A 26,215-nucleotide genomic window follows, 5' to 3' on the forward strand; every position below is an offset into this window, starting at 1 on the left:
TGAGTAGGGTACAGGTGTATATTTCTGATTAACAAACAGTCCTCTAAGATGGAGGGTCAATAAGATTTTTCTGTGAAGGGCAAGAGAATTCAGTATTTTAAGTTTTGCTCCCACGTTGTTACAACTACTTAACTCTGCTGTTGTATTGTGAAAGTAGACATAGATAAAATATAAATAAATGAATATTCTGTGTTCCAATAAAAATTATTTATGAATTTCATATAATCCTCACATGTCATGGGAGGGATTTGTTAAACAGGCTGCAGTTTGATAAAGTGCATTAAGTCAGTAGTTCTCAAACTTTGCTATTTATAAGAATCACCATGAGGATGTGTTAAAACATGTTTTGCTTCATCCTATTCCCCTAGTTTTCTGATTCAGTATGTCTAGCATAAGACCCAATAATTTACGTTTCTAACATATTTTTAGGTGATGCCTTTGGGAAAGCTCGTAAAGAAACACTGCTATAGTTAATTTAAATTTTCTAAATAAAACTTTCTACACATTTCTGCTCTTCAATTTGTTAACTTCTGCTTAACCTACCATTTGGGTTCTTAATTAAGGTCTCTTTTGCTGTCAGAGAAAATAAATAAGAAAGACCTTTTTTTTGTAACACACTTGTATAGTACAGTTTTTTTAATTGATTAATAATTTTTTTACCTTTTAAAATATATTTAGGCTGTGGATTAAATTATCATAAACGATGTGCCTTCAAGATTCCAAATAACTGTAGTGGAGTAAGAAAGAGACGTCTGTCAAATGTATCTCTGCCAGGACCTGGCCTCTCTGTTCCAAGACCGCTACAAACTGAATGTGTGGCCCTTCCCACTGAAGAGGTATGTGTTCTAAGGCAATAAAAGCACATTTTGTTACTTATTTCTTATGTTTCTACAGTACATGTGATGTTCTTGTACATAAGTTATATATGAAAGAATAGTAACATTACTGTACTTTAAAACTTAAAATGTGCTAAAGGAGACAGGACTTACCAGTAGTAATGAATGACTTTTTGTGTACTTTGGGGTCATGTTACTTGGACTACTGCAATGGCCTCCAGTCTGGTACATTGACTCCTGGTCTACATACCTCACTTCCTCTTATACACTGTAGCTTCATCTTGTTACATTGCAGGTTAACATATCACTCTGATTATATGACTTCACATCTGATTATATGACTTCCAATAAGGAACTTTTATATATTCTGTTTCCCACAGTCTGTACTATTCAGCATTCCCTGAATACATAAGTATTCATCCTACCTTTACTCTTTTTTTTTTTTTTAAGATTTACTTATTTTTACATTTAAGAACTGGGGTACAGGGCCTCCCTGGTGGCGCAGCAGTTGAGCGCTGGGTTGCGAAGCTGCCCGCAGCCTCTGCAGTGCCGGTTCGATCCCCGGCTGCTCCCCAGCCACCAAAGGAGGGTCCCACATGGCGCGCAGACCTCTCCTGCCACCCGCTGCTCCCCTCAGCAGTGTGCTTCAGTCCTTCTGCCTGCTCTGCTCCCCGCTCTGGCTCTGGTGAATTCTCTCACCCTCCCACGCTTCTGACTGTACCCAGTGCTTGTATAAATAAATAAATCTTAAAAAAAAAAAAAAGCACTGGGGTACAGGCCAGAAGTGCAGGATTCACCAGAGTGGGGAACAGAACAGGCAGACTTACTGAAATACACTGCTGAGGAGAGCAGTGGGTGAGACAAGAGAGGTCTGCTGCGCCATGTGGGTAGCTCCTTGGCTGGCTGGGGATCCAAATCGTGCTGCAAAGACAGCGATTAGCTTCACAGTGCTGTGCTTAACCCCTTGCTCCACCGGGGAGGCCCCTACCTTTACTCTTGCTGGAGATCATCTTACATGCTTTTTTCCCAGACCTAGCTCAATAGCAACCTTTCCTGATTTTCCCCTTATGTAGAAGTTATTTTATTTTCTGAATGCCATAACCCTTTAACCCTTTTCTAATCTCCCTAATGGTATGTATAGCATTCTATCTAATATCACAGTGTTGGTGTAATAGGTTGTCCTCAAGAAGGACATCTATTTATATGCTATCATCTATTTAGATAATCCTTTATACTTAGTAGGTATTCATTGATGAATGAATGAATGAGTGAATGACCCTAGAGATCCTTGCAATATTTCAGTGAGATAAATCAATATATGTGTATATGGTGACACAGTTGAGACTCAGGACATAAGTGGCTGTGAAGTCACAGAGTACATTAGTAAACAATTAGAATTAAATAGAATTAAATCCAGATCTCATTAATTTTAGGTCAATGACTTTTCTTAATATATTATACCCCTCAAGGGCAAAGATAGTAAGTAGATCAAGGAAGAAAGAAACAACTTTCTTGTTCATGGGCGAGAACTAAAAATGACTTTCATACATTGATTGCAATCTTACCATTTAGCTATTTTTGATAACCTCTTTGGTCTTCTGTAAATTAATGGCAAAATTAAGCTTTTGGACTATTGTCTTGACAACACTAATTATAAGATTTGCTAAACTAAAAAATGAGAATAAAAGCTTCTGTAATTCTTTCACAGAAATCTCATATTTCTTACCCTAGTATAAGATTTTTAAAGTAAAATAATTGTGCTGTAAGGAACTGACAGCAGAGAAATAAAAATAAACAAGAGTTTGAGAAAGATTGGTAATAGTAAAGTCACTGCATTTTTATATAGTGAACTCTGTGGGAAAAGGAACTATCAGAGTTGTGTTGGTTTAAGAACCTCACAAATGATACTGGCATGCCAGTGACCCCATCGATTCTTAATAGATTAGGAAATAGCAGGACAGAACAGGTGTATAGGGTATTACATTTTAATATATTAGTACATTCAATACATTAGTTTATGTTTTATTTTGAAGATGAAAATTCTTTAGGCAATATAAGGTGTAGATTAATGTGTTTGACTTGGTTAGATTGTTGTAGTATTGTAGAACAAATAGAAATTATTGAGTTGAATGTCTCTTATAAATGCTACTCTTGTCAGTCCAAGCCTGCAGTGTTAAAAATGAAGGAGGTAAAAAAGAAGACTCAAGGAGAAAAATCAGAGGAATGGGGGAGTTAGCGATAAGGAGATGAGCGCAGCCTCAGATCTGAATCATGGTTAGAGAACTAATTCCAAGTTACTGCACAATAAGAGTCTCCTAAGTTTCATGTGCCCGACTTCATGCATTCTTATCTTTTCTTGTGTAATCGTTGGTACATTTCAGAAAGGTATAGAAATTATCCTAATTTCATAGATAAGAAATGAGAAAGAAAAGTTTCTAAGGATCTAAGACTTTAAACATCACTGAATACTGAGATAAACTTGAAAAAGGACCAGTTGGGAGTAGAAACCTTTGAATCTAATGCTGGGATTTTCATCCTTTACACATAAGAAGGCAATTTCTGTTGCAGTATCAGAAGTCACTCTAAAGGTAGTCAAGTAGAATGATGGTGGAGTAGAAGATAGTTGTCATTGAAGCTGGTTAAAATGGGACCACCAAGATTAGAGAAACCGGAATTAAGTGATGGCTATTTGGAGATGAGAAAGACAAATATCTGGTACATTGGGGAAAATTCCTGTGGGGGCAGAATAGGAGAGAAATAGACTAGAAGAAACCGTTGGGTCTAAATGTGTGCATGAAGGTTGAGATTTTTCCCTTAGTAATATTCCAAAGTCATATGTACAGTAAATTCTGTCATTGCTGATTGCTGATCTTGGAAACTGAAAAGACACATAATGAGAGCAGATGCTCAAATAATGTTTTGAATAATGTTTTGTTCAACATTGGGATTTCTTCTCATCAACATTAAAGTAACAAAATGTTTGGAAAAATGTTATTGAGGAACTGCTATATGTATTTTAGGAATTGTCTCTTAAAATTCTGTTTCCTTCATTCTTTATTATTGAGAGCAATATTATTATAAATTATAAAGTTTTTTGTGAGGGGTTACTTCAAATATTAGTTTGCTATGAAGAAATAACTTACAAAATTTCTAGCTGTACTTTAATATATTGATATATATTGTGATATTATATATATTAATAAGAAAATAATTTGTAAAAAGGGGACATTAAAACAAGGAAAGAACTTTCATTCATTATCTCAGTGGTCCCATTTTCACCAAGTGCTCTAAATACAATTCTATCAACCTCCTCCTCCTCCTTCCAAATTCTGATTAAGTCTACTGTCTTTCCTGCATTCCCCACTCAGTACTCAGTAACCACTGTTACTGATAAGATTGTGGTATATGCACAGATGTGTTGAGAAGGAGGTGGGGGGAAGTATTAAGACTGCACTATCCAATACCTAGGTTTATGTTTTCATTTTATTTTTTTAAAGATTTATTTATGCATGCAAGAACTGGGGTACAGGCCAGAGGTGGGGGGGTGGTGAGAGGATTCACCAGAGACAGAGCAGGGAACAGAACAGGCAGACTGACTGAAATACACTGCTGAGGAGAGCAGTTGGCGAGTCAGGAGAGGTCTGCTGCACCATGTGGGTAGCTCCCAGGCTGGCTGGGGATGGAACTCGTGCTTCAGTGGCTGTGGACTGCTTGCATCTTAACCCCTTGCGCCACCAGGGAGGCCTATGTTTTTATTTTAATACTAGCATCTGGAGCCTGTTTTGTCATATTAACATAAGGAGAGTAACATAAATAACTATTTGTACTGGACATGAAAACTTAGGCAATTGCTACAACCACCTTCCCCTGAGTAGTTCTCACACACTTGCTCTGTACTATGTCTCTTCTACTCCAACCCCAGCAAGACCTGACAAAAGACAATCACTAATTGGCTTTTGGTTTATGAAGGTATCTGTTATTATTTATGAAAGATCTTCCTTACAGGGGTATCATATATTTGATGATACCTAGCTAAATCATTCTTAGTCTATCTTTTATGTTTTAAGCCTGGAGACAAACTGAAAGTGATAGGAGGAGGATTAAGAGAAACTGAGTGTTGAGTCACCACTGAAATAGGGAGCCAGGGATGAACAGAGGCCTAAAACATCTGGTTCACATTCCTGCTGACTGCTTTGTTAGCTTTGCAGAATTTGCTGAAGGTGTTCTACACATCGCAGTGTGAAGGATGGGTGAACCAGACTAGAGCAGGACCCCTTGAACAGCCGAAACATACAAGTTTGGTTTGGGTTTTATCATTCTTTTTTATTTTTTCTGGTGCTGAACTGTTTCATAGTTCATTTTAGAAATTTTCTGACTGCACATTAATAAAAACTATCAGAGGCTATATTTGTGTTCTTTATTGTGCTCTCCATTCATTTGTCCTTTTTTTCTTCCAACTTTTTTCAAAAGTTTTTTCCCCTCTTCCTCTTACTTTTTCCTTACACTTCTTTGTCTCTTGGTTTCTTCTGACTTGTTTTGCTCCTGCTAGTTGAACATACTTATGACTCAACTTCTCTGAGTTACATACATTACTTACTAGTTATAGAAGACATGTGAAGCACCTCAGGAACTCAGTTCTGACAGTGAAAGTGCAGGCAGCTGTAACAAAATCTCTGCTATATCCATATGGTAGTTTGGATTTTGTGCTGAGAACATGGACTGTGTTGTAATTTACTTTTTTTAATGTCTAATCCATAGTGTAGGGCCTGGTATAGAATAGCAGCATAACTTAAATGAATGGAATGGGCCATATTGAACTAGCCTATAACTTAGTTTATTTTCTTTGTGTAGAAAGTACCATAGTTACAAAAATGCACTTACCCTTCAGGTTACGTAAAAAGTTTTAATAAACACCTTTTTAAATTTTTCTTTTGTACATCTGAGGGGAGCCCAAGCAACTAGAAAATGCTTAAAATATCAAGGAATTTATAATTACTGGGACTAACGTTGTTTTAGTTAGTTTTATAACTGCCATTATTTATATCATCGTTCCTTAATGTTAAGTGTTTACATAAATACTTTAGTATTTGTTAAAATAAATTTGAAAAACTAAGACATTTTGAAATATTTCAGACATCATGTTTAGTAAATCAACATGAGCAGCACCAACACTTTGTGAACATATTTACTTTTCCTTTGATTAATTCCTTGTAAAGTTTTTAAAGAGATTTGAACATCTGCTCTAAATTCATTTTAAGGGTTTTGTTTTTTTATTTGTAAAATGCCATATGTGCCTGGCAAATAATAATCAGTAAATATGTATTTGTGAAGATATGGAAGTATCTTCAATTTTTTTAGCATAAATAATAGCAAAAATATTCTGCACTTTCTCATTCAAGGGTTGGTAAGTTAAGCTTTAAAGGAAATTGCTCACATCCACATTTTTGGATTTTTGGCTTCAGTGTTTGAAATAAATGACATTTGTGGTCAAGTCCTCTCTTAATACTTTGCTTTTAATATTGACTTACATTTATGGAAATCACTTCTGTTTCAGTCACATGTTCACCAGGAACCAAGTAAGAGAATTCCTTCTTGGAGTGGTCGCCCAATTTGGATGGAAAAGATGGTAATGTGCAGAGTAAAAGTTCCACATACATTTGCTGTTCACTCTTATGCCCGTCCCACAATTTGTCAGTACTGCAAGCGGTTACTGAAAGGCCTTTTCCGCCAAGGAATGCAATGTAAAGGTAGGACTGGATGTTTTCCTTAGGTAAAATTCAGATCTGTTTTTGTTAACAAATACAGGCATAAAATATTCAAATTTCAGAAGCATTAGAGAAAGAATTAGTCTCTTAGCTAACTTAAAAAAAGAAAGAAAATATACAACACATGTTTTTATTTTAGTTTTTTTTTTTTCGTCCTTTCTGTTGGTTGGAGAGTGCTGACTTTTTGGGTGGGGGAGGGTAGCAGGGTTCTGAGCTTTCCTCCCTTCTAGTCCTCTTTTATGGCAACTTTCTTCTTTGGGCAGTTTGCCAGAGTTGCCCATTTAACTTCCGTGTCCCAGTTCTCGCAGGGACCTGCCGCTTTTCCTCCCTATTAACTTTTTTTTATGGGAGGTCTTACTTGCAGCGTTTCCTCGCCGCCATGATGATGACGTCTCTACAACACATGTTTTTATAGCAACTACTGCTACTGTCTGCAATATGTGTACTTTGTACAAAGAGCTATGCTCACAAAAAACTAGAATACAAACAGAAAAACTGGAATTTGGAACTATGAGGTGTGGTTGTTTAACACTTGTTAGTATAGTATGATTAGTAAGCAGGTAAGCTAATACTTGAGCTTAAATCTCTGATTCCAGAGCCAGACACTATCCAAATATAATAAAATGCTTGCTTCTTTTCACTAAATATTTACACACGTAAAGATATCACAAGAGTTTTTTGTCTTTGTTTTTATTTGTGTAACTTGGAAAGCTATACGAAAACTCATTCCAAAGGTAGAATATAGTGGAAACCACTAAAATCATAATAGGAGCCACCAGATTTATATACTAACACAGCCCACTATCATAGTATTCCAAAAACATATTTTAATGAACCAGATTTATAATGGAATAACTTTTCCCTCTAGTTGTATAATTTTTTTTTCTTCAAAGATTTATTTATTTATGCATACAAGAACTGGAGTACAGGCCAGAGGTGTGGGTGGTGAGAGGATTCACCAGAGACAGAGTGGGGAATAGAACAGGCGGATTGACTAAAATACACTGCTGAGGAGAGCAGCGGTCAAGTCAGGAGAGGTCTGCTGCACCATGTGGATAGCTCCCTGGCCAGGGATCGAACTTGTGCTGCAGTGGCTGCGGACAGCTTCATAGGTTGCATCTTAACCCCTTGTGCCACCAGGGAGGCCCAGTTGTATGATGTTTTTATATTTTTTAAAAGTTTGTCTTTTTGTCTCATGTCTTTTCAGTTATACTGTGTAACAGAGTGAAAACTGAAATGGAGTTAGTGCTTTTACTTATTGAGCGATATAAAGTTAGAAATAGTCTTAACTATTGTATTGATTTTTTAAATAATTATTTTAACTATAACTACAATTATAGTGGAATCATACTTCATTTTATATAGTAGAAATATTTGTGGAATTGAATTACTAAGTTTTATCTAAAACTTTAGAGTTTATATCTTTGCTACAATAAATTCTGTTTATAAAACAATCAAATAATTGTATATAAATTTAAATAGGGAAAGAAAATAAAGCTTTTCCTGGCAATCTATGGCAACATATAGAGCATCAAATTGAGAACAGGTTGTACACTTATTAGGTATTGAGAAACTATCAGAGAGACATAACTAAATGTTGAAATTTTATTTCAATAGCTTACTTTTGATTATGAGTTAATGTATAAATTAATACTTTAAAATATCAACACAAGGGTATTGGCAAGCAGCCACTAAGGAATGTTTTGGAAAGAACAATAACAGATGTACAAATTCTAGTCAACAGATAATCTTAGTAAAGGTAGTAAATAGCGCTGTTCTGCTAAACAGAATGGGAAAATTCTAAAAATCATATTCAGAAAAAGTATAATATTTTATAGAGGAACTAAAATATGCAGATAAGTGAATTTTTAAATAAAAACAATTAACTCTGCCACCGAGTTACTAGTTTAACTTCTTATAGCTCTAAAAGAAATGTTCTGTGCTTATATTGGTTAGAAAGTAGCCCATTATTATTTCTACATAAAGCTACTTTCATTATCAGTCAGAATCATAATTTACTACAGTGGTTTCTGTATTTTTGTAATATGAGTTATTATTCACTTGTCAAGCTAAGAAAAAAGAAGGAAATACTTTGTTTAAAATAAAAGTTATGCTGGATCTTTTGAGACAATGTTCAGCTCCAAGAACTGCTATGTATTCACCTGTGTTTATTTTTTACTTTGTTATATAAAAATTTCAAAACAGCCTGAAAGAATTTATGAAATATAAGATAGCATAAATAGTTAAGAAAAACAGGAGTAGGAACACAGAAATAAAAATTTCTACCATTAGAAGAACCTACATACTAGCTGCAGGTAGGCCATAAACTTGACTGGATTTACAAAGGGACAGAGGAAACCTTGTTATTTTCATAATTTGCAAACGTCATGAAGTAAAAAAAATAAATTATTTAAAATATATGCAAAATGCTATTATTAATAGCATATATGGTTTTTCCTAGTTCCTTTCATTTAAAAATATAGTGTATATATATATAATACAAATTATCATCCCCCAAATTATTCTCCTTGTGGGACTTTTTCTTTATAATGAACTTTACCCTGTGCTATAGGCATGATACCCAGAATTTCTTGAATCACAGAGGTCACAAAACATTCTAAGTCAAGACTTGAAGTTACTTTCACCCAGTTATTACTGGCAGATATATTTCAAAGGTGGTTTTAGACAGTAGTTAGAGCAATGGGTCTCAATTTTAGTGTCACCTAAAGAAGTTATTAAAACATATTTCTCAGCCTCGCTCCCAGAGTTGCCTAGGTAGTAGGTCTGGGGTGAGGCCCAAGAATTTTCATTTCTGACAAATTTTCAATTAATGCTGGTACAGTTGGCCCTGGCATCACTGAGAACTACTGAATTATACACTAGTGTTACACAGCTTACATCTGATGCTGATCTCCAGTGTTATTAACTCTAAGGCTTTTGCAGGCAGAGGAGAACCATAATGTACAAGTGGGAGAACTTGTGCATAAGCAGCTCATTCCTTCCTCACAGGATTGTAAGGGAAAACCCTTACTAATGCCTAATAAATGGCTGTGGAATCTCAGTACCTTTTCTGCATACGCATCAGGCTCTAATACTCAGGTTTTAAAAGTAAGTGTAAAACATATGTTGAAAAATTTAATCAGCATGAGAAACTTAGGAGGGATATAGAAAGATGAATGTGGGGTAAGGAAAAGAAACATGAAGCTGCCGGCAACGTTTTGGCAAAGTGTTAATACAAATAGCATTAGTTTCATTTTATAAAGAAACTGAACTCTGATGAGTTGAAACAACTCTTAGAAATGATGTCAGGATTTGAAACCAACCTTCAGTTTAAGACCTGAGTTCTTATTAGAGGAAGACTTTTCTTATGTTAACACCTCATCATTATTACTAACATTATTCTAATTGTGAATGATTTAATGGAAGTGTCTAAATCATGTCAGTATTGCCTCAGTGTTCTTCCATAAACTTATTAGCCAAATATTTTATTTTAGATTGTAAATTCAACTGCCATAAACGCTGTGCATCAAAAGTGCCAAGAGATTGCCTTGGAGAGGTTACTTTCAATGGAGGTAAAATTCTTTTTCTTTTCTTTTTTTTTTTTTTAAGATTTATTTATTCATGCATACAAGAACTGGAGTATAGGCCAGATGTGCAGGAGGGTGAGAGGATTCACCAGAGACAGAGCGGGGAACAGAACAGGCAGACTGACTGAAATGCACTGCTGAGGGGGAGCAGTGGGTGTGACAGGAGAGGTCTGATGTGCCATGTGGGTATCTCCCAGGTATCTCCCCTGCTGGCTGGGATTGAACCCACGCATTGTGGAGGCTGCGGACAGCTTTGCAGTGCTATTATACTCAACCACCTGTGCCACTCGGGATGCCCAAAAAATCTTTTTCTTAATTTTCATGAAAGATCAGAAAAATTCACAATTCTTTTGTATATTATGTTTGTACAAGGTCATATTTGCTTACTTTGCTTTTTTCCTTTGACCTGTTTTTTTTTTTTTTTTTTTTTTTTTTTCTGATTTAATTTTACTAATCAAGGGAAATGCAGACTTTAGTGATGGTACACTTTTGCTATATGCCTCTGTGGTGTTCCTCCAGCTATCTCCCACTGTGTTGTCTGATATTTCCAGTAGTGCTGCATGTCCACTCTCATCCTCAGACATGAAAGATTTACTGTAAATCCATGCTGTTGTCCCTAAAACACTTTCATAGTACTGATACTTACTGCTTATTACATGCCAGCTACTGTTCTAAACACATCATATATATTGACATTTATACTTAAGAACAATCCTTTGAGTAAGTACTTACAGATGAGTAAACTTAGGCACAAAGACATTAAATCTTGTGTTCCTTAACACAGCCAATAAGTGGTACAGCTGGAATTTGAACCCATATGTTCTAGCTTCTTAGTCCATAATAGTCATTAGAACACATTGTACTGTCTCACTGGTATTTCTCCAACAAATAATCATTAGCTAAACATTTTCCCTCTTTTGCCATTTTTTTCTCTTGTCAAGATAATATTAAGTAGAATGATTATTAAATTACAGAGGTCTAGTTTCTTTTCTTTGCATCTAGATATCCAATTGTTGTGCCATTTATTTGAAAGACTGTTCTTTTCCACTGAATTTTCTTAGACCCTAGTGAAAAAAATCAGTTGACCATAGATGTAATAGTAGTGGATAATCTTTTACTTTGCTTGTAATATCTTTTGTCATATAGAAATTTAAAATTCCTGTGTAATCAAATTATTTAATTTTCTGCCTTACAGTTTGTGCATTTAATATCTTCCTTAAGATAGTCTTCTTTCTTATATTTCCATTTGAGAGTTTTAAAGCTTTTCACAGTTAGTAAACTATCTCCACCTAGATGTATTGATAGCTCATTAATGTTAAACTCTGAAATAAATTTAAAACTTTCCAGAACCTTCCAGTCTGGGAACAGATGCAGATATACCAATGGATATTGACAGTAGTGACATGAACAGTGATGGTAGTCGGGGCTTGGATGACACAGAAGAACCATCTCCCCCAGAAGATAAAATGTTCTTCCTGGATCCATCCGATCTTGATGTAGAAAAAGATGAAGAAACTGTTAAAACAATCAGGTAATGCTGGTGTTGCAAGTTACTTCCAAATATAACGTTAGTTCAGGAGCATCATGAAGAAAGAAAAGGCCACACTTCTAAGTTTAGCGTAAAGTGTAATTTATAACCAGATTATATTGTGACTCTTTTACATGCACTACAGTATTTAGTATTTCTGAAAATCAATCATATCACTGTCATCCACCCAACATGGGTCTGAGAATCCTTGTTTTCTTAAAAAGAAAAAATGCTCTGCTTGTAGCTAAAATATATAGCTGTAGAGCAGCCACCACAAGGTGCAGGTTGAGCCATCAGCTGTTAAGGCAGCCAGTTTCTTCACGAAGGCAGATTACTTGGTGGTAGAAACTTCTTGAGAATGTTACACAAAGATGGTGCTGACAAATTTGAGGATAGCTATTATATTACTGTAATTAATCTGCTAGCATTTTGTAAAAAATGCTGTTGGGTTAAAACTGTTTTAAATGTCACTCTGTATTTATAGAAATTCAGGTTTTTTATATTCAGTCCTATAGGATGTACTCTTTTGTAATAAAATGTCAATAGTTTGGCGGGTTTTGTTTTTCATTGGCAATTAAGAAGTACTTAGAGGAAATAGGTCATTTATTAATCTAATTCTTGAGTTGTCATTTATTTTAGTTTCACTTATCATTAAATTATAGCTTATCATTAAATTAACGAAAACTTAATATTTATCCAATGTGGAGATTAGGAGAACTTAACTAGTTTCTTAAGCATGGATACTTCAAATTTCAGAAAAGGTATTTAACTGTTTGAACCTCAGATTGAAAATAGTATACTTCCCCCAAGTTGCTCTCTTTAACTACATTGTTACTAATCCATATTTCAGTGTTACCTGATTTGACTCATTCCATTATTTGATTATTTTCTTAATTAATATCTATAAATCATTTTCTTTTTTAATATTTTCTATTAGCAGGGCTTCTTACTAACTAGTTGAAAACATTTGACATTTGAATCATGTGGACTTAGGTACGGGTTTTTTTTTTTTTTTGCTTTGTAACAAATTAGTACATTAATTTATCATGCTACCTACTGCAGGATGACTGCACTGTCAATACTATGGGACTGTCTCCCAGGCTCCAGATCTTAGAGTTTGGGAGGTTACTTTCTGCTCTGTTCATTTCTTTACGTGGTCCTCCAGAAAATATTCATGACAAATAATGAGGACTTGCAGTGTTATCTTAGTCTTTTATAAGCAACAATATATCTTCATAACAGGATGAATTTTAGCTTTTCAGAAAAGATTTTATTTTTGCATAGAAGAACTGGGGTGTCGGCCAGACTTGCGGGACTTGAGAGGATTCACCAGAGACAGAGTGGGGAGCAGAACAGGAGGCTCTACCAAATACACTGCTGAGGGGAGTAGCGGGTGGGAACGGAGAGGTCTCCAGCACCATATGTGGGTTAGCTCCCTGGCCGGGTATCGAACTAAGGCCATAGCAGTGATAGTGCTGAGATGTATCCCCTAGGCCACCAGGGAGGCCCTAATTCATTTTCTTAACCCGTTTTTTATCTTCCTCTAAAGTATTTTGGAAATTTTTTGCCCCATTTTCTTTAAAAAATCATAGTGAGCTTATTGTATCTTTTAATGGAAATTATTAGTATTTATTATGATTTTAAATATTTTTTAGTCCATCAACAAGCAATAATATTCCACTAATGAGGGTTGTACAATCCATCAAGCACACAAAGAGGAAGAGCAGCACCATGGTGAAGGAAGGGTGGATGGTACATTACACCAGCAGGGACACCCTGGTGAGTAATAACAGATGTTTTAATGTGGTAGTGGAACTTTGTTATGGGCTTTGTTTTGTGCATTTTTAAAAATCAAAATGAGAATGAGAAATTTAAGACATTCTGTATACTATGGGAATATGTGAAAGTATGCTGGACTTACAGTCACAAGTTGTGAAGAAATTTTTAAAAGAATAGTTAATGTACAGTAGTCCCCTTGTTGTGGTTCCACTCCAGCCACACTTGGAGTTACCCATGGTCAACTGTAGTTCAAAAATACTACATAAAATAAGATTTTTGAGAGACCATATTCACATAACTTTAATTACAATAGTTATTGTTAGTTTCATTTTTATCGTTGTTAACCTCTGATTGTGCCTAATTTATAGTTAAACTTTATCATAGGTATATTTGTATAAGAAAAAATGTAGTTTATGTAGGGTCCAATGTATCACAGCTTCAAGCATCAACTAGGGGTCTTGGAATGTTTCCCCTTCAGATAAGGAACACTGAACAGTGTTATTGTATTTTCACACTGTTAGGGCAGTAAAGATTCTAAAAGGGCCTGGGGATATAGCAGCAAAAGCACAGTTCATGAGCTGTCCTTCATTACAGTTAAAATCTTATGTTCTGCAAAAGACAGTAACAAGAAAGTGAGAAGATAAGACACAGACTGTTGCAAAAGAGACATCTGATAAAAGACTTTTATTCAAATATACAAAGAACTCTTAAAACTTAACAGTAGAGGGTCTCCCTGGTGGCGCAGTGGTTGAGCGTTGGGTTGCGAAGCTGCCGGCAGCCTCTGCAGCACCGGTTCGATCCCCGGCTGCTAGGCGAGGGTCCCATGTGGCGCGCAGACCTCTCCTTCCGCCCGCTGCTCCCCTCAGCAGTGTATTTCGTCAGTCTGCCTGTTCTGTTCCCTGCTCTGGCTCTTCTGGTGAGTCCTCTCGCCCTCCCGTGCTTCTGACTGTACCCAGTGCATGTATAAATAAATTAAATTAAATTAAAAAAAAAATTCTATGTTGTTTAGAAAAAAAAAAAACTTAACAGTAGAAAATATAAAGAATCCCTTTTAAAAAAATGGACCGAAGACCTTTTAACACATAACTCACCAAAGAGGATATACAGATGGCAAATAAGCATATGAAAAGATCCTCCATGTCATATGTCATTAGGGATATGCAAGTTAAAACAACAGTGAGCTATCACTACACAGTTACTGAAATGACCAAAATGCAGAATACTGACAGCACTAGGTGCTAGTGAGGATTAGAACAGGTACTTTCATTCATGACTAGTGGGAATGCAACATGATATAACCATGTTTGGTGGTTTTGTATGAAATTAAACATGCTCTTACCATATGACCCAGCAAATCTCAGTCCTTGCTATTTACCCAAAGAAACTGAAAATTTATGTCCATTCAAAAATCTGCATAAGGATTTTATGCAGGTAGTTCTAATAATAATTACTAAAATCTGGAAACAACCAAGATGTCCTTCAATAGGTGAATGAATATAAACTGGTACATCCTGACCATGAACTATTCATCACTAAAAAGCCATGAAAATGATCGTTAATATAGGTGCATATCATTGTACATTTGTTCGCATCCAGAGAACACAGCACCAAGAGTGAATCACAATATAAAATATGGACTTTGGGTATTTGTGATATGTAAGTATAGGTTCATCAGTTAGAACAAATGTCCCACTGCAGTGTGAGGTGGTATGTCCTCAGGGTCATAATGGGGGATGGTCCATTATGACCAGAGGGGTGGTCATAATGGTCGAGACTATATATGTGTAAGGACAGGGAGTACATGGGACATCCCTGTACCTTCCCCTTATTTAAATGTGAATTTAAAACTGCTCTAAAAAATTAAAATTTTTATTTAAAAAAATTATTTTAAAAAGGACATTGGACCTCTCTGGTGGCGCGGCGGTTGAGCTCTGGGCTGTGAAGCTGCCCGCAGCCTCTGTATCGACAGTTCGATCCCTGCCGGCGAGGGTCCCACATGGCGTGCAGACCTCTCCTGCAGCGCCCGCTGCTCCCCTCAGCAGTGTACTTTGTCAATCTGACTGTTCTCCTCCCCGCTCTGACTCTGGTGAATTCTCTCACCCTCCCGCGCTTCTGACTGTACCCTGTGCTTGTATAAATAAATAAATCTTTAAAAAAAAAAAAAAAAGGACATCAAAGTATTCTGGGAAAATACTTTCAATTCATAAACAAGGATAAATTTAATAATAATGGAAGTGTGCCCAGAAATTGGTAAGACAACAAAACAATAGTAAAAATGGGCAAAGAATATAAACAGAGTTCATGGACAAGGAAATAGAAATGACTATTAAACATAAGAACTTGATTTCATTTTTAATAAAATATAATTTAAAATTTAAATGAAATGCCAGTATATTTTTCAGTATAGTAAAACCCAGGAAGTTTATTAACATACTGTACCAGTGAGGGTGTGAGTAAACAAGCACTCTTAAGTTGTCTCATAAATTAAGACTGTCCATGATCTAGAGTAACTGACACTGTCAAGCAGAATTACAGGTGAGCATATTTTTTGAAGTGCAAACCAACTTTTAGAATTGTAGCCCATACGTAAATTTTGTGTGTGTGTATTTGTGTGATACACCCGCATTTGTATGTACATGCACAAAAAAATCTAATATTAGGTCAGAAAAGTCATATATTTTTCCTATGTTTTTTATGCAAAAATGTGTCATGATTTTTCTGATAATCCAATGGGATCTCCAAAACGGTAATCACACTGCCTGGGAGGAGGGTGGGAGTAGGATAACAGTGGTGGGGAGTATACTTTTTGCTATGTATCCTTTTTATATTTTTAGAATTTGAACCTCATGAATTTTAATTGAAAACAACAAATGAATAGAAATGAAAGGAAAAGTAAAGTAAAATACCTTGGAGGAATTATATTTTAACCTCATAGTTTCGTATTCTTTATTTTATAGAGGAAGAGGCATTATTGGAGACTTGATAGCAAATGTCTAACATTGTTTCAAAATGAATCTGGATCAAAGTACTATAAGGTAAACATTTCACATTTTTAAAAATATGTACAAAAAATAATTAGGTTTTCAAAGTGTGTTTGTATATATTAACTGTTATATTGAAATACACTTATTACACAACTCTGCCTACTATTGTTTATAGAAGTTACTGAGCCTATTGTTTGTGGAATTTATTATCCATAAGACTTGACTATGTTTTTGATATTCCACATATTTGTGTTTGTTGTAGTGACGTTCATTGGAAATGCGTATCTTCGACCGTTTAGTTTATTTGAAATTAAAAACAAAGACATTCATATTTTCCAATGCTTTCCACTTCAGGAAATTCCACTTTCAGAAATTCTTCGCATATCTTCGCCACAAGATTTCACAAACGTTTCACAAGGCAGCAACCCACACTGTTTTGAAATCATCACTGATACTATGGTATACTTCGCTGGTGAGAACAATGGGGACAGCTCTCACAATCCTGTTCTTGCTGCCACTGGAGTTGGACTTGATGTAGCACAGAGCTGGGAAAAAGCAATTCGCCAAGCTCTTATGCCTGTTACCCCTCAAGCAAGTGTTTGCGCTTCTCCTGGGCAAGGGAAAGATCACAGTAAGCAATCAGCTTGTTAATGGCTTTTTTTCCCCTTTTGTTTCTGAAACATTTTGTGAGTGTGATTGTGTTTTTCTATGTATTGACATGTGCATTTTTAGCTTTATTTTTAGTAACAATGCCATTAGTTCATTCTTTTATGAAATTTTATTGTTGCTAGTATATATGCATAATCCTCAGAACCGACCCCCAAAGACAGTCTCCCTAGATTTAAATCCTGACTTTACCAATCTGCTGTGTGATATTAGGCAAGTACTTACCTCTCTGTAAGTAATTCCTTATGGTACCTTCTTTATAGGGTTGTCAGAATAGTGTTTGAAATCCATGAACTCTCATTTATTAGGTAAACTATTAGGATTACTATTTTGCTTTCTGGAGGGATATAAACAGTTTCTAAAGTCTTAAATTTCACCTCATACTTGTGAAATCAAAAATGCTGTATTTCTTCAACTAAATTAAAACATTTGGAAATACAAATTATTGAGACACATGTTCTTTGTACCAAAAAAATGTATAAAATAAAACATAAATTTCATAAAGGTTCAAGTGAACGCTTAGTTAGAAAGCCATAATATGTCATTTTCCCCCCATTATTTTATTTCTAGGGAAACACAATTAGCAAATATATTTGTTAATTGTAATAGGTATCTTCCCGTTTCTAAATATAGCTTATTTCAGTTCAGCCTTGCTACTTTGCAAAACTATTCTTGGCATTATGCTGGACTCTAAGCTAGAATACAAAAGAAATACAGAAATTTTATTTTTTTTATTTATTTTTTTTAATAGAGGCATGTTTTTAATTTGTTTGTTTGTTTGTTTGTTTGTTTGTTTGTTTGTACATGCACTGGGTACAGTCAGAAGTGCGGGAGGGTGAGAGAATTCACCAGAGCCAGAGCGGGGAGCAGAGCAGGCAGAAGGACTGAAGTACACTGCTGAGGGGAGCAGCGGGTGGCAGGAGAGGTCTGCGCGCCATGTGGGACCCTCCTCCAGTGGCCGGGGAGCAGCCGGGGATCGAACCGGCACCGCAGAGGCCGCGGGCAGCTTCGCAACCCAGCGCTCAACCGCTGTGCCACCGGGGAGACCCGAATACAGAAATTTTAAAAGCTGTTTAGGGAGATGGGACTTACATACCTAAGTATTAGGTGAAAGCTTATAGCATGTAGAGCCAAAAGTGAGTAATGCATTATTCGGAGAATTCAAATATAGAGAGAAGGACTATGCAGAGATTTAATGGTAGGAGAACCTGATTTGGCCCTTGAATCTCAGATAGGATAGGTTAGAGAGCTAAATGGGAGAATGGAAGAAGTTATCAATAGTGTTACTTCAGTGAGGAGACAGGTGTGATCAAAGAGACATGGGGATGACCATGAACATGTTTGGTGTATAATAATGATCTTAGAGGGTGAATAAGTAGATATTCACAGTGCTTCTTCAGTTTGGAGGTATTTTATTTATTTATTTATTTATTTTTAAAAGATTTTATTTATACATATAAAAACTGGAGCACAGGCCAGAGTTGTGGGGAGTAAGAGGTTCACTGGAGTCAGAGCAGTGAACAAAGCAGGCAGATCGACTGAAATACACTGCTGAGGGGAGCAGCGGGCAAGTCAGGAGAGGTCTGCTGCGCCACATGGGTTGATCTCTGGCTGGGGGTTGAACTCGTGCTGCAGTAGCTGTGGCGAGCTTCATAGGTTGCATCTTAACCCCTTATGCCACCAGGGAGGCCCTGGAGGTATTTTAGATAGAACTTTCTGATACTCTAATTTCCTCCTAGAAAAGAAATAAAGTCCCATAAATACAAATTTTATGTGTGGGTTTGTGGACTCTTTCAAGCCCATCTCTTGAATTAAATCTGTAAAGACAGAATTGCAGAAGGCTTCAATGTGAGGATTTCATGAGAATGAAAACCTAATTCTGCTTACTAGCTCTGTGATCTTGACCTGTTCAGTTCTTTACAGTTCTTTCAATTCTTTGTAAGTACGCATAATCCATTTAGCACATTTCCTGACACATCAGTGATACTATGTTGTTGCTGCCCTTTCAACAACTTATGTTCCCCTGGAAAGCAATAGAATTATGACTAGATGGTGCTAGTAGTAGAGGCCTTTGAGAGAAAATAAATATTGAAACTTAAGCTAGAAAAGTAGATCAGCAGTTTCCTAGTTTCTACTGAGATTTAGGCACATTGATTCTGTTGAAGGTTGCCTTTTTTGTTTCTTTAAAAAGTTTAACATTTTAGTTATTTAAAATATTTTAAAGTTGACTTAACATTTTAAAATAGGGTTTTTGTGGCCTCCCCGGTGGCGCAGAGGTTGAGCGCTGGGTTGCGAAGCTGCCCACAGCCTCTGTAGCGCCGGTTCAATCCCCGGGTTGCGAAGCTGCCCGCAGCCTCTGTAGTGCCGGTTCAATCCCCGGCTGCTCCCCGGCCACCGGAGGGGGGTCCCACATGGCGCGCAGACCTCTCCTGCCGCCCGCTGCTCCCCTCAGCAGTGTACTTCGGTCCTTCTGCCTGCTCTGCTCCCCGCTCTGGCTCTGGTGAATTCTCTCACCCTCCCACACTTCTGACTGTACCCAGTGCTTGTATAAATAAATAAAATAAATCTTTAAAAAAATAAAATAAAATAGGGTTTTTGATACTCATTGTTTTTAATGGATAATTTTACATTTCCTTGTGAGGGAAATTTTACATTTTTATGTTTGGGATTATAGAAGAAATTTCATTTTATTTCTTTGAGTTATTTCTGAGATTCTAGATGTTTGCTATCTAGTCTCTGTTTACTTCCTGTGTTTAATCCCTTTTCTCTTATTACTTCCTTTGCTTACCAAGGTAAAAAGATACTTAAACTTTATAAAATACATATATAAAATGAAAACATCTTCCTTGTACACACATAGCACATACCCTTATTTCCAATCCTATATCTCCCTCCCTCAGAAAACCATTATTAATAATTTGGTGTATATTTCTTGATTTGGGAGGGCTTTGGGAAAATGAACTTACATTAGCTGTGCTATATTATTATGTTTGAATTTTTGCCAAAAATGTGGTCATATTCGGTGTGTTTATTGCAACATGCTTTTGTATCCGTTATTTATTTACTTTTATATCAGATATATTTAAATGTCAGTATATAAATTTACCCAATTTTTAATTTTTATCATGAAAATAATGCATATGTTTTATAAAAATGAAAGTATAGGAATTTGTAAAAGCTAAAATCCTTGTTCCCCATCTCCACCTCTTTCATTTACCAGAAGTAGTCATGTATGTTTTGTAGTTTTAAGTTCAAATAATGCTACCCTGTAACTTGTCTTTCTCAGTACTTATTAATTAAATTAACTAAATTAAATATTTGGGCATTTTTACTTTTTAAGGATGTATCATTTTATTAACCAATTTGGATTAGTAATGTACGTTTGGATAAATTTCTAATGTGCATAATTATATTAATGTATTTTTTAAATGTAAATAGCATTATCATTTATGTTGAGTAAATATTAATATTGTCATATAACAACAGTTGTTACATGATATACATCATTTTTATATTTTACAGAAGATTTATCTACCAGTATCTCTGTATCTAATTGTCAAATCCAGGAAAATGTGGTAAGTAAAAATTATAGCCAATGTATGAAAATTGGGTGATTAATACCTGATGGTGGTAATACCTGATGGGAGTACCGCAGTATTTCCACAGTTTAAAAAAAGGTCATAGTATAAAAACTGGGCTTATCTTTCTAGTACATAGAAAACTTATGCTTCATAAAATATTTTGTTAGGAAAATTTCGTTTCTTAAAAATAAAAATGTATTTAAGTATTTGAAAAGAGTAAGACATGTTAACATTGTTTCATAGAGATTAACAAAACTGCTTGCTCTCTCCTAAATAGGACATTAGTACTGTTTACCAGATCTTTGCAGATGAGGTGCTTGGTTCAGGCCAGTTTGGTATTGTTTATGGAGGTAAGCCTTTTGCTATTGTACATACTTAGAAAAATTATGAAATTTTAAACTGTTATGTCTTTTCAGAATTTTGTTAATTGGTCTTTTTCTCAAAGGCTGACTCAATCCTTTTAGCTAAGTTTTTCTCACTGTAACTGAGTCGTCATTCCCTAATTTCATCTATAAACTTTGAAAATTATCAGAAAATTAGTTTCACAAATCTTTTTTCCTATTATAGCTCATATGTAAAGATGTTTATGTGGAAAAAATAAATGGTTTGAAGCTATATTGGGCTGTGTGGGCTTGTTTATTGAAATATATTCCCCACTGGTTTTCCAGCATAAATGGTTCCATTTGTTGGGTGCTGACAATGAATATCATCTCTGAAGAACTGAAATCTTAATCTCTGATGTATAATTTGGCAAAGTCATTTGACCTCAATGTGCCTCAGTTTAATGGAGCTAATAAAATTAACCCACATAACTCACACAGTTGTTAATATTAATTTAATTAAACCTAAAGGACGTGAATATACTTTCTAAGCTATGATCCAAGATATAAAAGTAATGTTAAATCTTGTCATCCCCTTTTATCAACATAAGACTGTTATAATATTCTTCCTGGTTGGCCTTTCTGCCTCCGAACTTGCTCAGTACATCAAATAACTCTTTGTTGACTAAGTGAACCTGGAATAAAATTAATTCTTACTGCTGTATTTCTGTCTTGAGACTCTCTGAAGTCAAGGTCAGGACAGTTAACTGTCATTTATATATAATAAGGCAGGTAGTTTTTCAGCAAACAAGTTTATTCAGATGTCTCATCATTTCTAGTAAATGATACAGCCTTTATTCAGGGCAAATATGATAGAAGGAAAACATAATTTCCTAAAATTAAAGTTGAATGAAGGCAAAAGAACAAAATGAGCATATAAAATTTTCAGTCTATCAGCAGGTTCCTCATAAAATATTTTAATTATATTTGAGCTGTCAATTTGTTTGCTCTTTTCTATATTTTTAAAATAGGAAAACATAGAAAGACTGGAAGGGATGTGGCTATTAAAGTAATTGATAAGATGAGATTCCCTACAAAACAGGAAAGTCAACTCCGTAATGAAGTGGCTATTTTACAGGTAAAAGCTAAGTTGCTTTGTATGGTTTTGATTTTGACTTTGCATAGTATTATATAAATATAATATGCAGTTGTCCATTCATTTTTCATGAATTTATGAATCGGGGCCTCCCTGGTGGCACAAAGGGTTAAGACGCAACCTATGAAGCTATCCACAGCCGCTGCAGCATGAATTTGATCCCTGACCAGGGAGCTACCCACATGGCGCAGCAGACCTCTCCTGACTTGCCCGCGGCTCCCCTCAGCAGTGTATTTCAGTCAGTCTGCCTGTTCTGTTTACCGTTCTGTCTCTGGTGAAGCCTCTTACCCTCCACACCTCTGGCCTGTACCCCAGTTCTTGTGTGCATAAATCAGTAAATGTAAAAAAAATAAATTTATAAATCATGATGATGCAATAGTGCTGTCAGAGCCCCATTTGCTTTTGGGAGAGGTTCAAGAAGAGACAGCTTGCTAACCTTATTTTTCTATGAAGAAGAGGGTAAGAAATTTACAAAGACATAGTTAATCTTACATTTATTACATTGGTTATAATTAGTAACATTTGGAGTTTTTTTGTTTTTTTTAAATATGTATTTTTTTAAAGATTTATTGGTTTATGCATACAAGAGCTGGGATGCAAGCCAGAGATGCAGTGGTGAGAGGATTCACCAGAGACAGAATGGTAAACAGAAGAGAGACAGAGTGGGGAGCAGAACAGGCAGATGTACTGAAATACACTGCTGAGGGGAGCAGTGGGCGAGGCAGGAGAGGTCTGCTGCATCATGTGGGTCACCTCACTGGCTGGGGATCAAACTTGTGCTGCAGTGGCTGTGGCTAGCTTCTTACTGTTGCATCTTAACCCCTTGCACCACATGGTAAGGTCCCATAATTAGTAACATTTGTATCACCTTATTGTTCAGAGGCATGATAATCAAAAGATTATGTTCTACAAGCTACCTGTGGTTACCTCAAGGCTGTCTCCTCCTATAAAACTACCTTTAAAGAGGATATTAATAGTACTCAGACACTCTATGAGGGTGTTAATATAGTTAGAAATCTTTTTTTATGTCTAATTTTGGGATCTCTCTCATCCAACTAATGTGCAAAAATAAAATATTAAGGACATATTTCTAAGGCTTGATTTCTCATAGCTTTGATCACAAACTAAACACTGAAGCTTCTTCCTACCATGTAACCAACTATGGATCATAATTTAGATGCATAATGTTAAAAACTTTTTCATTATATCCTCCTCGTCATTTTCATTGATATTGCCCAACTGAGAAAAGAATTGAGTACATCTCCAAAAATACTGTTTTCATCTTAAATTTAATGCAGTATTTTTGTTGTAGATTCTTTTCAAATTGTCTTTATAACATATTTACGTTTTTATATTTAGTGAATTGCTTACTTTGTATAGAAACTATGCTTAAGTACTTTTTCTCAGTATCACTCAGCTAAAGGCAGGTTTAGAGTTTGAATCTAAGTCTTGCTTTAAAGCCACATGTGCTTTCTATTCTACCATAGTGGACCTAGTTTAATTTATATGTGTGGTGTTTGTGTATTGACACACACATGTAAAATTGTGCCTTCAATTGTTCCTTTGCAGTATGTAAATCAAAATTCTATATATTTAAGGATCAGCTTTGGCTACTTTGTATATGAGTGATAATTCTAGTACTGTGTGAATTAATATATTTTTTTAAAGGGAATTGTTTTCATTTTCTAAACGTTTTTAAAAGCATCAACCGTGATTCAGACATTGAGCTAAAATGACTGAGACATAGTCTGTACCCAAAGGGAACATTAGGCTATAAAGTAAAATACTTAAACACATATTCCAGTGCATGGGTAAGGTATTGCTGACTGTCTAGAGTGTAATGGAAACTACTACAGTAATCCTATAGAAAGTACTGTGAGATAAAATTAAGGCAGCTTTGCCATGGGAATTGAGAAATGATGCAGGATTCAAAAAACAATTTAGAGAGTACTCAATCTCTTATAGGCCAAAAAAAGTCGGCCCCCTTCCCATAGTTAGGTACCAGTAATAAGGGGGGAAAGCATAAAAACAATTTCTATTAACAAAGACTGAAAATGTAATGACGGTGGAACATATTTAAGTTTGGATAGAGAGAATGAAACCTGATTATTAAAGATGTAAAAGCAACAGCAGAGGAATTTAGATTTATGTCCATAAATAAAGAGCCATTGAACAATTTTTAGTGTGGCTGACTTCTCAAATTTGCTTTAGAGAAATATGGGTTTTTTTGGTTTGCTTTTTAAGTAGGAAGACAGATGGGTTTTTTATTAACAGAAACAGTATCACATTCATCTTTGTATTTCTCAAACTCTGCTAGCCTAGTATAGTACTCAAGAAACACGGGGCAATGGATGTAAAGAGATGCTGCGTCTAGGATGGAAGACCAAACTGAGGTAGAACATCATGAAAATCAAGACCTAGATGATGACCTTAAAAACAAAACTATCTTTTGAGCAAAGACCTTCACAAATTTAGCCCCCAAGAGCTTAAACTCTTAATTGGCTAACCTATGATTGGCATTTGGTCCCTGTTCCTGAGCAGTATAAACTTACTGTTATACCGCCAAAACACAGTATTGTAAACCAACGCTACCTCAATAAAAATAATTAATTTTTTTAAAAAGAGAAGGAAGGAAAAGTAGTAGTGATGGACAAAATCAGTCATATAATCAAATAGGGAAGACATTATTTTCCCTCAGTACATCTACTCTCAGAGAGCTTTGGAAAATCACAATCTGATCCTATTTGTTTTGTTTGCTTTTATTATTTTTCAGCTGGTTTCCTTTCTATGCCATGTATTTCATATAATTTTTGCAGTGCATTGATAGATGTTTGAGTAGTAAAATTATCTCGCTACGTAAGTTGGTCAAATAAGTATTCTGTAACTCTTCAGAATTTACACCATCCTGGGATTGTAAACCTGGAATGTATGTTTGAAACCCCAGAACGAGTGTTTGTTGTGATGGAAAAGCTGCATGGAGATATGTTGGAAATGATTCTATCCAGCGAGAAAAGTAGACTTCCAGAACGAATTACTAAATTCATGGTCACACAGGTATTTTATCTATTTTAAAACTAAACATTGTCAGAACTAAGAATTAAATAGTAACGCTTTTCTATATCGGAATATTGTGGGAATTGTTAACCTTGAAAAAAAGAATAACAGTTCACTTAAATCCTGGTGAATGGTAGTAGACTTTTCAAATTACTGTACCATTCAGGGGGTCAGATTGCAATTCAGTTATGATTTTTTCAGGCATTAAAAAAGTCTTTTCTTCAATAATAGATTCTTGTTGCTTTGAGGAATCTACATTTTAAGAACATTGTACACTGTGATTTAAAGCCAGAAAATGTACTACTCGCATCAGCAGAGCCATTTCCTCAGGTGAGATATTCTCCAGAACCTTTTTAAGATTTGTTTTCAGTGTCTGTCCGGCAATATTACTAAGTTCCCATGTAGCAAAAACCTCCAGTGCTGGAGGTTCAAATACATAACCATCTTATAGAAATAAGGTTTTTAACCTGTGACTTTCAGTGAGGATCAATATTTGAATAATTTGAATTCAGATTTTACTGCTTATAGTTTATTTTCATTAAGACTTCTTAAACGTAACCAGATCTCAAGGAATAACTTTTTGCACAGAAATTATTTAAATTTCACCACTCCCTGTGGGTTGGGAACAAAATGGAAGGAGAAGCAACTTATGTTGATGCATGATGCTCAGGACAAATTCTCCATAAAATAAAACAAATTGAAGAGTAACCCTGAAATGGGAGATACTAGATTTTGGTTGAGGCAACTTCTTTTCCTCTTTAGAGAACTATATTTCAAATGTTTTCACCAAAATCTATGTAAGAATTATATTTCCTCTGACAACCAGTGCTCACACATATGACAGTACTGTGTGCGTATATCCTAAGTGTGATGCATTCATTTTATTATTCACTTTGTTATATTTCATCTTATGAAAAGTGTTGATCTTGATCCAAATTTATTTCATAATTTAAAAATCA

At 35.4% G+C, this 26,215-nt stretch overlaps 1 protein-coding gene across 1 annotated transcript in view; it reads left to right on the forward strand.

The window, feature by feature from the left end:
* PRKD3 (protein kinase D3) overlaps positions 1 to 26,215 on the forward strand; it is a 67,697-nt gene that overhangs the window by 33,886 nt on the left and 7,596 nt on the right. The window contains exons 5-16 of the mRNA XM_037528217.2: positions 679 to 836; positions 6,391 to 6,583; positions 10,096 to 10,173; positions 11,536 to 11,719; positions 13,372 to 13,495; positions 16,453 to 16,530; positions 16,834 to 17,110; positions 20,668 to 20,720; positions 21,004 to 21,076; positions 22,078 to 22,184; positions 25,095 to 25,256; positions 25,488 to 25,586. Coding sequence (XP_037384114.1) covers positions 679 to 836; positions 6,391 to 6,583; positions 10,096 to 10,173; positions 11,536 to 11,719; positions 13,372 to 13,495; positions 16,453 to 16,530; positions 16,834 to 17,110; positions 20,668 to 20,720; positions 21,004 to 21,076; positions 22,078 to 22,184; positions 25,095 to 25,256; positions 25,488 to 25,586 — 1,586 coding nt within the window. The remainder of the gene's footprint in view (positions 1 to 678; positions 837 to 6,390; positions 6,584 to 10,095; positions 10,174 to 11,535; positions 11,720 to 13,371; positions 13,496 to 16,452; positions 16,531 to 16,833; positions 17,111 to 20,667; positions 20,721 to 21,003; positions 21,077 to 22,077; positions 22,185 to 25,094; positions 25,257 to 25,487; positions 25,587 to 26,215) is intronic.

Source organism: Talpa occidentalis, unplaced genomic scaffold, assembly GCF_014898055.3.
Source record: "Talpa occidentalis isolate TD23 unplaced genomic scaffold, MPIMG_talOcc4v2.1 talOcc4.5, whole genome shotgun sequence".
Classification (NCBI taxonomy): Eukaryota; Metazoa; Chordata; class Mammalia; order Eulipotyphla; family Talpidae; genus Talpa; species Talpa occidentalis.